This window comes from Panonychus citri, unplaced genomic scaffold, assembly GCF_014898815.1.
Source record: "Panonychus citri isolate SS breed McGregor unplaced genomic scaffold, ASM1489881v1 Contig00136, whole genome shotgun sequence".
Taxonomy (NCBI): Eukaryota; Metazoa; Arthropoda; class Arachnida; order Trombidiformes; family Tetranychidae; genus Panonychus; species Panonychus citri.
This window is the reverse complement of record NW_026515541.1, coordinates 1,210,074-1,224,467: the sequence shown is the minus strand read 5'-3', so window position 1 is coordinate 1,224,467 and position 14,394 is coordinate 1,210,074. Positions and strand designations below refer to the sequence as shown.

Genomic DNA, 14,394 nt, shown 5'->3' with positions numbered 1-14,394 from the left:
TGAGAATCAAGAGAGTCATTGATTGTTGGACTGAATTGGTTAAATTTAATTACTTTCTTATTTTTTATACATAATTTCAGGTCATTGGCATTAAAAGGTAATCATTTTAGTTTTAATTGTAAACATTAATTGTACCCTTCAAGTTGCAATAAATCACCACTGTATTGGTGATGATTGTAATTAATCATAAAGTGTGATTGTTGATTGCTCCAATAAAAGATGAAATTAGCTGGTTTTTTTATGATCACAATTAAGCTAAAGAAAGTTATTAATTAACCATCAACAAAAGAAACGCTTATTCAAGTTCATCTGGGCAAAAAAAGGTTAATCATTTTTGCATAATTTGATTACGATTAAAAAAAGATGATCAAATTGCAGTAAAAAAAAATTGTCTTTGTCTCTAATTGGGGAAAGGTTGAGCTGTCAAGTGAAAGATGATAATCAAAGTGGTGCTGAGAGGTTGTCATAATTGAAACTGATTATAGTTGAAGAGATTATCATCAAGATGAGATTAAAATTAAAATTAATTGTGATCGCTTTTTGCTTCTGTTTGTGTTTTTCCATAACCAATGTAAGTGCTGGTAAAATGGGCAAAGATAAAGGAGGTGGCGGCGGTGGCGGTGGTGGTGATGATTGGGAGGCTTATCCAACCGGTGGAAAGTGTAATTGTAATTGTGGTGGTGGTGGTGAGAAGACGAAAGTTATTGCCATGGAGAAGATAATTAAAGTTCCTAGGATACGAATCATTGATATGGGTAAAAAAGATGATTTACAATATTCAAAGACTAAATCAATGGTTGGAATGGTAATGTCATCGCCAGAAATTGAGATGGAAGATGAGCCAGAGATGATGATGGATCCATGGGGCTTGTGAAGAGACACAATTAACAGTTATCATAGAAATTAGTTGATTGTTTCACCATCGGAACAAAAAGACAAACATTTTCATCTTTGACTTGACAAATAAAATTTTAAACACTCACACATAATATCAACTAATTTTGTTTTTCTCCTCTTCTTCATTACTCCAATCTTTGAATGATCAATATATTTGGATAAAAATGAGCATTAGATTATCACAGTGAACATCAATTCAACATTGGAATCCAATTAATCTTTGATTAACCAAATTTTCTGCGTTTAAATTGTTTGATGTTCTTTCAATTGTTCCTTTCATCTGGTAACCAAGGATGTAATTGACTTGATTCCCATGTAACTATTTTTAGTTGTTAATCTTTGGAAAAGCTAAATTAAATACTAAATAATAAATTATACTTGGCAAAATTTTGATTGTAAGACAAGAAAATTAACTCCAATGAGAGTTGAGAAAAATTTTAGGGTTGACAGAAAATTAGATTACATTCAATTTAAGAAGATGGGTAAACATTAATGATGATTAGGCCACAATATATATAGAGAGATTGAGTAGAGTATCTAATTAGATTTACAAAAGGTTTTTTTTAATCTTGGGAGTGATTCTGATGGTGGATTAATTAATTTACAGGTTAACTTTCATCGGTGGGAACAGCAAATCGCTTCTCAATCAGAGATTCAGCAATACTGATGTCGGTTGAGCCTTGAAGAGTTAACATTTCAATGACATAATGTTGGCGAGGTTCAGTATCTATGTTGATTATTTTGTGAGTTTTTACGAAAACTTTTTCCCAAAGTGAAGTTCGAGCTGTTTTCTTAAAATAGTTAATGGCTTCTTCACTCCAATCACTTGAAATGGGTTCAACGCCAAAAAGTGAGCACTCAATTGCTTGGAAGTTCAAACGATTTAAAAATTCTTCATGAAGGGAACATATCTGCGTCTCTAGAACAATTGACTCATCGCCAAAGTCAAGGTAATATACAGTTACTTCACCTTCATCAGGTTGACCTTTACTATTATCATGAGCTACAATTTTCACCCTGAACCAATGTTCATCACCTTTGAGCGGAGCTGCTACAATATCACCGATTTTAAAATTATTTAATCGAGCTCTAATTTGATTATCACTTTTCTCATAATAATCAGTCATGTCAATCATTAAACGGTCAAGGTCAGCGCTTATTGTACCACACGGCTGGACCCAAAATTTTGACGGACTTTGTACACTGGCCACATAAACATTTTCACAACCATTTGTCACTTCGGACTCGAGTCTTTCAAATTTATCAATACCAACGGAGGAAATATTTATATATGTTGGTACAAAATTAATATAACTTGATGAATCTCCGTTACGGTAATTGTCAATTGGACTATTGTTAAAAGATGGTGATCTCATCGATCTGCTTGATTTTAACTTTGCATTGATCATTTTAACTGCTGTTTGTACGCTAACCGGTTCACCTGAAGGAAAAAAAGGAAATAAAATTGACAAAATGATTAGATGGTAATTTGAGTAATAATGATCAAATCTCTAAATGGGTTAAAAGGGTAAATTTTTCTATAAAAAATTAACCAAACACTTACCTCTAATTTCAATTGCTACATGTTGATTTCTTGATCCTTTGAGATTCTTTGGAATATTAACCTTGGCTCCAGATTCTTCTGAAATTGTTTTAATGGTAGAACCACATTTACCAATGATTAAACCAACCTCACTGGGAGAAATATAAACTCTATGAACAATACATGCCAAGGATTGTTCAATAATGGAATCAATTAACTCATCTGCAGCTAAAGTACCCGAGGGAGAACCTTTAATAACTAATGTACGATCTAAATCATCAACAGTTGAATTGCCATTTGAACAAATGATCTTAGTATTGGTTTTCCTTTGTATTAATCGGATATTTTCACCACCTTTACCAATAACCGATCCAATTGCCTCTCTAGGTATATGTTTATGGACTGTTGTTGATTGTACTGATTGAAATGAAGCAGGTACCGAAGTGGGAGCTTCCAATCGAGGGTCAAGGTCAAAGGTTTCATCTTCCTTCCTGGTTAGCACATAAAAAGCAGCTAAAGCAGCCGAAGCAGCAGCACCTAAACCCACAATCAACCCAATGGGAACTTGTTTCTCTGATCGGAACATAATTCAATCACATTAAATTCCAAGAATTATAATTTACTAAAACTAATTAAATAATAATTTGGTCAACTAACCACGTCAATTAAAAACGAATGTAAAAACAATTAACTACAACATTTAAAGGAAGAAACCAAATTAACAGAGAGAACAAAAAATTCAAATCTATCAATAGAAAAAAAGAGAAAATTTTTGTTCTATTACATGTGTCGCCCTCTGTTGTCTAAAAAGAATTTTAACTTAAAATTTTTAAGTTAATTGTTCTTTTCTTTTTCTTTTAAAATCTCAGTTAATCGTTAATTTGGTTTCTCTTTTTAGTATCTTAATTGTTGGATTAATTTTCTACAACCAATTGAGTATTTTGAAAGCTTAATTAGCTTAATTAGCAACGATATTGATAAAATTTTCACAACAAGGAATCAAAGGTAAGAAAGACAATCTAATAAGCTTAATTAATCAGATTGAAAAGATTGTTATTGTTTATTTTTTTTAATTTGATTCTATGTTAAGTGTTTTTTTTTGTTTCTTTTTTTTTAGTTAATGGAAAAATTTATCTAATTGTTTTAAGGTTGCTATATGGAGATTTAAGAGACGATTGGTAAGTAAACATGGGAAATGAGTGAACCGATTTAAATTGTTACACTTGTTACTATCATTAGAGAGGAAAAGTAAGTTTGAAGGACTGAATCAGATTTTCAGAAAGTCATTACAATTTATTAAGGTATCATTGATAAATTTCATGATTAACTGATCTATAATTTTAATCTAATTTAATTGGTTGTTCACTTTTCTCTCTCAACAGAATATCTAACCTGTTATTCTTACTGGTAGAAACTTTCAGCTTGAGACTGGATATTTTTCCAATGGGCACCAATCAATGAGAAGCATTTTTCCAGAAAAAGAATATCTTTCTGATTTCATTCTGATCTCTGAAATTCTATTCAGTCCATTCTTCTCTCTCTGTCTCCTTCGTCTTCTTCTTCTTCTTCATCTTCTTTTCCGCCATTTGCATCCATTTTTAATCTTCATTGGTATTTAATTTCGTCTCTCTTGCAGAAAATTTTGTTCTATTTACAGTATATTATCAACTTCCCTGTTTAGTATTTACCTTTCTTTATCAATTACCTGTTCCTTATATTTGTCATTATCACAAGAATTAATTAATCACCAATGAATATTTCCCTCTCTCTCTCTCTTTAGAATAACAAAAAATTCTTTTTTCTTTTTTTTCAGTGATTTAGTTGATCTCCACCATGAACAGTTTTTCATTACCTTCAAATTATACATGGGAACCAACATCAAGTTATTTTCTATTCTTTTTGGAATCTGGTGATTTTATTCGTGACAATTTTAACCAATTACTGACCAACTACTCTTTCCCTGAGGATACAATTAAAGATTTAAATAAGTGCTTAACTAACCTTCATCGAAATGATTATCTTCTAATGTTTATCTTGGCCATTTTTTGGACAATTTTACGAAATCAATTGACAAGTCACATCTTCAAGGTACATCAATATTTTCCCTTTTTTCCCATTTGTATCTCAACTGGAAAATCTAATCTCTTTTTGAACTGGATTAATAATCGACCGTTAATTTTTCTCTTTTCTCTTTTAACGACCTTTTCGTCATCATCCCTAATCCACTAATCTCAGCCAATTGCTCGTTACTATGTGTTACCAAAGCAAGAAAGCGATAAGTTACCTGAAAGTGCATGGAAATTCATGTTCTACCTCTCAACTTGGTCTTACTCTGCATATATTTTACTCTGGCAACCAGGAACAAATTATTTCTATAAACCAACCGATGTCTGGAAAGGTAATCATCATGATGAAATCTCTCTCTTTCCGTTGAAATGACGAGGTAAAAATTAAGTTCCGATCAGCAAAAGGAGAGAAAAAAATGAAACTATTCAATAGTCTAGAATTTAGATTTGGAATAATAATTGAAACTAACTCTCAGGTTATTTTGCATCTGATCAACAAATTTGGACCATTTTTACGCGCCAATTTGACAATTTGGTTAATTGTTCTGTTTAATTGGCTTCTTTCAAGACTCTCTGATAATATTGAGTAATTTCCTTTGCTTTGTTTTGCAGATTATTCCATGTCACTTGATATTCCGAAAGAAATTTATAACATTTTCTTAATTGAAATTGGTTTTTATCTCCATTCACTTTATGCAACAATATTCGTTGACCATTGGAGACGTGACTCATTGGTCTTAATTGGACATCATATTGTTGCCTCATTTCTTCTTGTCTTCACTCTATCAATTAGGTAATATATCAACTATCACATTAATAAGAATGGTCATCATCATTCTCTGTCCATTACCAATCTTATATCGTCTTTGTTTCCTTGAACACCAATTGAATAATCATTGATTCGACTTTCCCAATATCGAATTACTTTAGAACTATTATTGGAAGATGAAGAGAAATTTTCATCAATTTTTACGTGTCGATGAAATTTTAGCTCAATTCTCAAGTGATTTTAATTTGCATATCTTTCGCTCGTGTTCAGGTGCCATCGAACTGGTTTAATTGCTATATTTCTTCATGATGCTTGTGATATTATTTTGGAAGGAACCAAAACTTGTCTCTATTTTAAACGACAGAATAACAAGAATATCAATTTCTTTGAGACAATCGCAAATATTGGCTTCTTATTATTTACCGTTACTTGGTTTATTACAAGACTTTACTGGTTCCCATTGAGAAACATTTTCATCTCTTCAATTTATGTTCATCAGAATGGGATTCAAGTTCCATTTATACTTTTCCTCAATTCACTTCTTTACATTTTACTCACCATGAATCTCTACTGGTTCTCGGTAAGTTTTAATCTTGTAATTTTAGAAAAATTAACCTTCAATTTGAGTTGATTGTTCTCTAAATTGTCATTAATTTTTTCTCATTTTCCTCTAGTTCATCATTAAGCTTCTTTTCAAAGTTATCACTGGTCAAACTAAAGAGCTAGAAGATAATCGAGAATATGAACACGATGAGTTCGATAAAACCGTCGAGGAGAAAGAAACTAAAGACAAAAACGAAAGGTAATTATTATTATTCAAGAGAAATTCAAATTCCACTAATTACTCCTCATAATTAATGTTTTCTTTTTCTTTTTCTTCAGTGATAATCAACTCAATGTTTCCTTTGGTAAAGACAAAAGTTTAACTGAATTCTTGCTGCATAAACGAAAAGAGGATGAGAATAGAGGAAGAGCAACATAATCACTATGGAAATTAAGTTAATTGCGTGTTTACGATCACAATTAACTTAAATAAATTCTTATCCAAGAGAACCATCAAAATCATACCAAAAGAATCAGCATAATTTTGTTAATTTACGTTGAAATTTGATTAACAAAAATAACAGAAAAAATCTCATGAAAAACAATCTGATTAAACAAGGAATCAGTTGAAAACAAGCATCAAGCTAATTATCTTGTTAATCACTGAAAAACAATTAATTTAATAACAATTTAGATCAATTAATCAAAGAATTAAATTTATTTTCAATACTTTCAATTTTAATTTCAACAATATTGTTGATCTATTTTTATATTATTAATATTTGTATTCTAATTATTCAACTAATTGTACCTCAATTAATTCAATCCTTTAGAAGCTTAATTAATTATTCTATTGATAAAGGTAAGAAATTAACTCTATAAATTATTCCGAAATTATTTTATTACTGTTAATTGTCACTCGAGAAAAAGACTTGATCAGAAAAGTTTTAATTGTTAATCATCTTTGGATAAGACCGATAATCTAAATAATAGTCTCAGAAGTGATCAAAAGATTTACTAATCAATTGATTTCATGGATTATGGAAAAATTAATCGTTGGATTAATCATTTGATTGAAATGACTTTTCTCGAAGATAAAGAGCCTGAGGCAATTTATTTGCTTATTTCGTTTTTTTAACAAATGAATTTATTTATAAAAGTGAGTATGTTGATTATTTTTCGTTTGATTTGTTTAATGGAAAATTAAATCTTCTAATTGTTTCAAGTTCGTTTGAATTTAATTGAAAATATTAAATAGGATAAAGCGAGAAGCGCAAAGAACCAGAAAGCTGACACAGCGAATCCAGGCCAGATTAACGGGTGGAAAGGAGCTCCTTGTTTTAACATGATCGCTCTCAGCGCTTTAGCGGGTTCGGTGAACGGAAGGGAAATCGACAGGTAACGGAAATAGTAAGGGAGCGACTCTACAGGCCAGAAAACACCCGAAATGAAAAGCATATAGAGAAGTGATCCAAGAGCAACGAAGGCCAAATGTTCAATAGCCGGGAAAACGGCAGCAAAAACCATCCCGTTTACCTGACCTACGAGTGTTTGTAAGAGTAAAAGTGCAATTCCAAGGCCGAAAGACCCGTGATTTGTTACCCCGAAAACAAAGATGGTTATTACATGAACAAGAACACAATTAATGGCCAGATAAGTGAAACGAGCGGCAACTTGAGCAATTAAAAGTTGACCAATTGTTATACCAGTTGAATAGTTACGATCAAACATTTTATCGGCAACTTCAGCGGCCAAACTTAAAGCCGATAAACCTAATGAGCAACCATAAAGCACAACCACCATGAAACCCGGTGCAGCGTAATCTTGAAGGCCGAAATTGTTTTTATCACCTAAATTACCATAAATGGGTTTACCTATTTGAAAGGGAAGTGACCTACTATGGTAGGGAAGGTTAGCCGTCGGTGCGGTTTCATTCATCACCTCAAGAAGAGACAATTGAAGACACAATTCAATCGTGGTCATGGCAAAAGCATCCGATAGATCACCATAGATGTTAATTGTCCCTCTCTTAACGGTATCATCGTCAATATCTTTCGCACTCAAATAATTTAACCTCTCATGAAAGGCCTCAGAAAAGCCTTTGGTCATATGAATCACTCCGTCCAGTTTAAGCCGTCGCACATCCGCTAGACCAGAGTCTAAACTATTGTATGGGATTAGATTTATAATCTGTGAGTTGATGTGGCTTTTCAGTAGATCGGGATAATATGGTATCAGGTACGAATTGAAGGCCTCGTCAAAGTCTTCCGGTCGAGCGTGAAGTGACCCGTACTCGGCTTCTTCTTCAACAACCCAGCCAACGGGTAAATCTTTAGGTGTATGGCCAACACAAATGTACAGAAATCCAAGTGATGTTATCGGAAACAGGAAGAGTAATATCAAAAAAATGGGCTGCCGTTTGACCTGAAGCAAGTAACGTTTATAAAGAGTCCAGGTTGGCCAGAATGCTGAATAAATTGGTCGGGAATCTTGTGGCGATTTGTATGGTTCAACTTTATCTAAATGTGAATCGTCCATTACAACGGCGGAAAGTGACTTTCGTTGGACTGCCTTTCGATTGACCAAAGGTGCGGCTATCAAAGTATTGCGACGTTTTTGGGCCAAACAAATTTTGTAGAAAACATCTTCCAAATTCTCGGCGGAGAAACGTTTAATCATCGCCTCAGGTTCATCTTCTTCCAAAATTTCACCTTTCCTCATGAAACCGACCATTTTGGCCCTTCGACACTCTTCAATATAATGAGTGGTCACTATTATGGTCATTGATTCCTCCCTGGCCAGGCCATAAAGTAATTCCCATATTCGTGAGCATAAAAGTGGATCAACACCAACCGTTGGTTCATCAAGAATCACTAATCGTGGCTTATGGATTATTGTACATGCCAATGATAATCGTCTCTGTTGACCTCCGCTCATCGCTTCAATGATACGCTTTTTATCTGGAATTTCAAGTAGACTGACCAGATCATTGATCTGTTTTCGTATCACGGGAGCGGGAAGATAATACAAATTACCAAAGTAACTCAACATCTCTTCAACCGTTAAATCGGGAAGAAGAGCAACATCTTGGGGCATGTAACCTATTCCAGGGCCAGGGACACCGCTGCCCCGTTCACCTGGTTTACAGCCAAAGATACGAACAGTCCCAGTGTCCGCTCGTTGAAGGCCACAAATTATTTTGAGCAGTGAAGTTTTACCACAACCTGATGGACCAAGAAGCCCATAGATCCCACCAGCGGGAACGGACATCGAAAGGTTATTAAGTACATAGGCAGCTTTCGGACCTGAACCATAAGTTAAACAAAGGTTACGGCCACGAACGGCAAGGTTACTTTTACCCAACGAATTATTTGTTTCACATGTTGTACTTATAGAAATGACTGGAGCACTTAAAGCCGATGGATTATTGTTCGGATCAAATGTAACCATCGTAATTACAATTTAACGAATCAATTAAGATTATAAAGATCAATTGAAAAACACACTCAAAGAAAAAAAAAAGTTTTCCAACAATCAACAAGTTAATTGTTCATTAATTGTCAATTGTAATTAACATTAATAACTAGATCACATCCAGAGGAAATTGGAACCAAATCAAATTAATGAAAGTAACTTGAAGGATAAACAATATGATAAAAAGATGCGAAACTAAAATTAACTGATTGTGATCATTGATGATTATTGATTGTCAGTGAAAGTGTATCCATGAGAGAGGAAGTCACAATTTAGCTGAAGATCATGATGGTGGACAAATCAACTACGAATGTAAACTTATTGTTGATTGTAAACTGAAGGGAGAGAAAAAGTAAATAATTTAATAATTGTAATTCCAATGGATATTTTCCCTTTCCAACCAAATTACTGACCGAACCAGCTAATCATCAGCCTTCTCAATTTCTAAGTAAACCCTTTCCTCTCTCTCACTCTCTCTCATTCTCCTTCTCTCACCCTCACTCAGTTTTCCACCATTATCCCTCCCTCTGGCTCTCTTTCGAAAACCTGTCGTTATTTTTTAGTCTTAATTCGCATTCTTACCTTAATAATCAGCTTAGTTCATTTTCGAAGGACATCAACATCTTCCTCTCTCTCTCTCTCTTCTAATTTATCTTCTCTCTCTCTCAACAGATTCTCTCCTCTGATCATATCCACTAAATAGAGACTTTGAGCTTGGGGCCATTTAAATCACTTCCAAAATGCCCAATGGAAGCTAATCAATGAGAACCATTTTCCAAACAGAATTTGTGTTACCCGAATTGTTGACTTTTTCCTCAATCCTTTTCTCTCTCAATCTCACTCTCTCAAACTCTCTCATTTTCTCTCTCACTCCTTGTTTTCTTCTCTGTCACAATTCGCATCCATTTCCATTTTTTATCCTCCATTGATGTTTTTTTCTTTCTCTCTTGTAAAAGAATTTTTTTTTCTATCTTCATCATCTTATCTTCCCTGTATTTAGTATTTACCTTTTTCCATTACCTGTTCCCTTAATTTGTCGTTATTATCACAACAATTTACTTATTAGTTGATCAACAATCGCCTCCAATTGGTTAACAATCAACCAAATATTCAATTCAAATTAACTACGATTTTCCCTTTTCAATCTCTTCCCAAATTCAAGGATTTCCTTTAATTTCTCGTCTTCTAATTGTCATAACAATTTAATCCCAACTATTAATTTCTAACCTTTTGTTTACGATTCTTGGAAATTAACTAATCAATTTACTTTCTCTTTAATCAATCAATTCGTATGCGAAAAAGGTTATCATGGTAATTTATTAATTTCTAATTGTCAAAAGTTTTAAGGGATAAAAATTTAATCGTAAAATCATCAAAAGGCAATTAAATTGTTACATAAATTTAACTTAAATTGCACAACTTTCAAGTCTCTTAATTAACAAATTGCTACTTATCAACCTTTTGATTACTCGATTGATGAGAAATAATCAAATTAAATATAAGTTAATTGATTGTTTATTAACCAATAAACTTTTACATGCACATGATGAACAATTAAACATTATAGTTGATACAATTTGGTTGATTAAACGATATTTGTATTACAATTAAGTTGATTGTCAAACTTGAATTACCAACACAAGTTAACTTGATTAAGTTGCTTGTGATTTAAGACACAATTTACTAAATTTTATTGTAATGTTGTTATAACAAATGTGCTATGTGATTAACAATCAACTACAATCAATTTAATGATGATTTAAACCTTAAATTGAAGGTTAATAGAAGGTCATTTAAGGCTAATAATGTTAATTGTTGTTGATTGCTGGTTGATGATAATGTTAATTATAATGATATTTTACCAATAATCATCTTCCTATGTTTTATTTTTACATTAATCACAATCAATGAATTTCAATTGTTGATTGTAAATACAAATAATCAACTGATTGTTGTGATTATTTCAATTTTCACCTATTTGTTAATATTGATACACAGAATATGTAATATATTTAACAACAATTAACAAATTGTTGTGTACATTTTGATAATTTTCTGCTTATTGATTTCAATTGATTGATGTTAATCATTGAAACCGAATTAATTTCAATTTAAATCTAACAATTAATATTATCTAATAACAATAATGTAGTTAATCAAACTGGATTAAAAGTTTGATTTCTAATTTAATTGTTGATTAAATAAATTGAAAGGTTATTGATTAACCTTGATTAAGTTGATGATGTTGATGATCAACTAAATTGCAATCAACTGGACAATTTAGGACATGATAACCTTGATTGATTAGAAATTAACTTAATTGTGTTTTCTTTTATTTAGATGACAAACAATTAAAGTTAATTCAGTTTCTCACAAGGAAAGAGGTGGAAAAATATGTTAACCATCAACCACATACACTTATTTATATTGATGAATCAAATCACAATCAATTTTCAACAATCAACAATCAACAATTAACGTTGATTACGATTGACAAGGAAAAGTGATCAATTTTTTTTTCTTCTTCCCAATCACTAGTTAAACTAATTGTGGAAAAAAATTTTCTATGGTTGTAAATGTTTTCTTTACCTTCTAATGATTAACTTTCATTTGGTAATCGTTGATTACAATTATCCATCGTGATTTAAATTGCCCTCGGGCAAATTTAACTCTGTTATTATTAAATTGTGGATGAAAATAATAAACAAATAATTAAGATGATGTCCTTCAAATTTAAGCCGTTTAATTGAATGTTTCATTTTAATTGAATTGATTAATATCTAGTTAATTGTAATAGTGATTAAATTGACTAACTGATTGGTCAGTTAATAACTAATGAAAGTTTTTCTTGATACTGATTACAATTAACCTTTCATTTGATCAATTGATTGTCTTATTTTATTTCAACATCATTGAGATTATCATGAAATGATTAACACGAAATTAACACGAAATTAACTGAATTAACTCATTCTAGCGTTGGATTAATATAATTAATTAATTACTCTTAATGAATCCTTAATTAGTCGCTATTTTTGTTGTTAATCTTCAACAATTAATCAAAGTTTCTTGTTCCAATCTAAATTAAACTAAGTGAATTAGTTAATTTGTTATCATTTGATTTTAGTGTCAAGATTATAATCCAAAAATTGACATTTAATTAACTGATTAAATTGTTTTTCAAGTTAATTATTTGATGTTTTCGTTTTGATTTGATTGTGTAATCAAGTTGATTGTTTGTTTCTGAAAATTTCTATCAATAGATTCAAGTTGTTTACTTTTAATTGTTGAGTTGAAATCACCAATTAACTAATTGTTGAAGATTAAAAGTGAAACTTTAATGAAACTTTGTCCATTGGAGGAAGCTTTAAATTACAATTTAATCTCACAATTAGTTAAACAATTGACGAAAAAGGAAACATTAAAAATCAATCGTTAAATTGGTAAATTTAATCAACGACAAGAAAATCAAAATTTTAATCCAGTTGTTGTTGTTGTTGTTGTTGATCAAATTAACACAAAGTAACAATTGACTGATTGCAATTAGTTAATTGTGGAGATGGTTTGATTTGGACGTGATTAAAGTGTTGACGAGAAAAAAAAGCAAATTATCGTTAATTGTTCATTGGGGTTGTGGTGATGGTGCCAATTGGTGATCATTGTTTATGTGGAAATAATTAATTGTCAGCCAACAATTTACCTTTTTCCATTACCTGTTCCCTTAATTTGTCGTTATTATCACAACAATTTACTTATTAGTTGATCAACAATCGCCTCCAATTGGTTAACAATCAACCAAATATTCAATTCAAATTAACTACGATTTTCCCTTTTCACAATCTCTCCCAAATTCAAGGATTTCCTTTAATTTCTCGTCTTCTAATTGTCATAACAATTTAATCCCAACTATTAATTTTTAACCTTTTGTTTACGATTCTTGGAAATTAACTAATCAATTTACTTTCTCTTTAATCAATCAATTCGTATGCGAAAAAGGTTATCATGGTAATTTATTAATTTCTAATTGTCAAAAGTTTTAAGGGATAAAAATTTAATCGTAAAATCATCAAAAGGCAATTAAATTGTTACATAAATTTAACTTAAATTGCATAACTTTCAAGTCTCTTAATTAACAAATTGCTACTTATCAACCTTTTGATTACTCGATTGATGAGAAATAATCAAATTAAATATAAGTTAATTGATTGTTTATTAACCAATAAACTTTTACATGCACATGATGAACAATTAAACATTATAGTTGATACAATTTGGTTGATTAAACGATATTTGTATTACAATTAAGTTGATTGTCAAACTTGAATTACCAACACAAGTTAACTTGATTGTTGCTTGTGATTTAAGACAATTTACTAAATTTTATTGTAATGTTGTTATAACAAATGTGCTATGTGATTAACAATCAACTACAATCAATTTAATGATGATTTAAACCTTAAATTGAAGGTTAATAGAAGGTCATTTAAGGCTAATAATGTTAATTGTTGTTGATTGCTGGTTGATGATAATGTTAATTATAATGATATTTTACCAATAATCATCTTCCTATGTTTTATTTTTACATTAATCACAATCAATGAATTTCAATTGTTGATTGTAAATACAAATAATCAACTGATTGTTGTGATTATTTCAATTTTCACCTATTTGTTAATATTGATACACAGAATATGTAATATATTTAACAACAATTAACAAATTGTTGTACATTTTGATAATTTTCGCTTATTGATTTCAATTGATTGATGTTAATCATTGAAACCGAATTAATTTCAATTTAAATCTAACAATTAATATTATCTAATAACAATAATGTAGTTAATCAAACTGGATTAAAAGTTTGATTTCTAATTTAATTGTTGATTAAATAAATTGAAAGGTTATTGATTAACCTTGATTAAGTTGATGATGTTGATGATCAACTAAATTGCAATCAACTGGACAATTTAGGACATGATAACCTTGATTGATTAGAAATTAACTTAATTGTGTTTTCTTTTATTTAGATGACAAACAATTAAAGTTAATTCAGTTTCTCACAAGGAAAGAGGTGGAAAAATATGTTAACCATCAACCACATA

General features: G+C 30.9%; 3 protein-coding genes across 6 annotated transcripts; 1 reads left to right on the top strand and 2 right to left on the bottom strand.

The window, feature by feature from the left end:
- Positions 1-22: 22 nt before the first annotated feature.
- LOC128392673 (tudor and KH domain-containing protein homolog) lies at positions 23-3,168 on the bottom strand. 2 transcript variants are annotated; one of them, XR_008326027.1, is made up of 3 exons: positions 2,462-3,168; positions 984-2,338; positions 23-867 (listed from the first exon to the last, which is right to left on the bottom strand). XR_008326027.1 is itself a non-coding variant. In XM_053352734.1 (2 exons), the coding sequence occupies exons 1-2, from the start codon at positions 3,024-3,026 to the stop codon at positions 1,506-1,508; spliced, it is 1,398 nt and encodes a 465-aa protein (XP_053208709.1). In that variant the 5' UTR covers positions 3,027-3,168; the 3' UTR covers positions 23-1,505. The 2 variants fall into 2 exon arrangements, 1 of the variants encoding a protein (XP_053208709.1); XM_053352734.1 differs by having other exon boundaries at positions 23-2,338.
- A 141-nt stretch (positions 3,169-3,309) lies between these two features.
- LOC128392674 (ceramide synthase 1-like) lies at positions 3,310-6,554 on the top strand. Of its 3 annotated transcripts, none has more exons than XM_053352737.1 (9): positions 3,310-3,445; positions 3,558-3,618; positions 3,823-4,051; positions 4,254-4,528; positions 4,676-4,838; positions 5,119-5,299; positions 5,546-5,855; positions 5,950-6,077; positions 6,158-6,554. In XM_053352737.1, the coding sequence occupies exons 4-9, from the start codon at positions 4,274-4,276 to the stop codon at positions 6,255-6,257; spliced, it is 1,137 nt and encodes a 378-aa protein (XP_053208712.1). In that variant the 5' UTR covers positions 3,310-3,445; positions 3,558-3,618; positions 3,823-4,051; positions 4,254-4,273; the 3' UTR covers positions 6,258-6,554. The 3 variants fall into 3 exon arrangements, with proteins under 3 accessions (XP_053208712.1, XP_053208711.1, XP_053208713.1); XM_053352736.1 differs by having other exon boundaries at positions 3,558-3,688; XM_053352738.1 differs by lacking the exon at positions 3,823-4,051.
- Positions 6,555-6,901: 347 nt separating this feature from the next.
- LOC128392667 (ABC transporter G family member 20-like) lies at positions 6,902-9,749 on the bottom strand. The gene has a single exon (XM_053352725.1). It carries the CDS (start codon positions 9,266-9,268, stop codon positions 7,040-7,042), a length of 2,229 nt encoding a protein of 742 aa, XP_053208700.1. The 5' UTR covers positions 9,269-9,749; the 3' UTR covers positions 6,902-7,039.
- Between the last annotated feature and the right edge of the window lie 4,645 nt (positions 9,750-14,394).

Bases quoted from the DNA above. Each gene is read 5' to 3' on its own strand.
- LOC128392667 (XM_053352725.1), bottom strand. From the start codon at position 9,268: ATGGTTACATTTGATCCGAACAATAATCCATCGGCTTTAAGTGCTCCA.
- LOC128392674 (XM_053352738.1), top strand. From the start codon at position 4,274: ATGAACAGTTTTTCATTACCTTCAAATTATACATGGGAACCAACATCA. The intron at 5,300-5,545 runs GTAATATATCAA...GCTCGTGTTCAG, and splicing joins GTCTTCACTCTATCAATTAG to GTGCCATCGAACTGGTTTAA. The intron at 6,078-6,157 runs GTAATTATTATT...CTTTTTCTTCAG, and splicing joins ACTAAAGACAAAAACGAAAG to TGATAATCAACTCAATGTTT.
- LOC128392673 (XM_053352734.1), bottom strand. From the start codon at position 3,026: ATGTTCCGATCAGAGAAACAAGTTCCCATTGGGTTGATTGTGGGTTTA. The intron at 2,339-2,461 runs GTAAGTGTTTGG...TTTTTCCTTCAG, and splicing joins TGTAGCAATTGAAATTAGAG to GTGAACCGGTTAGCGTACAA.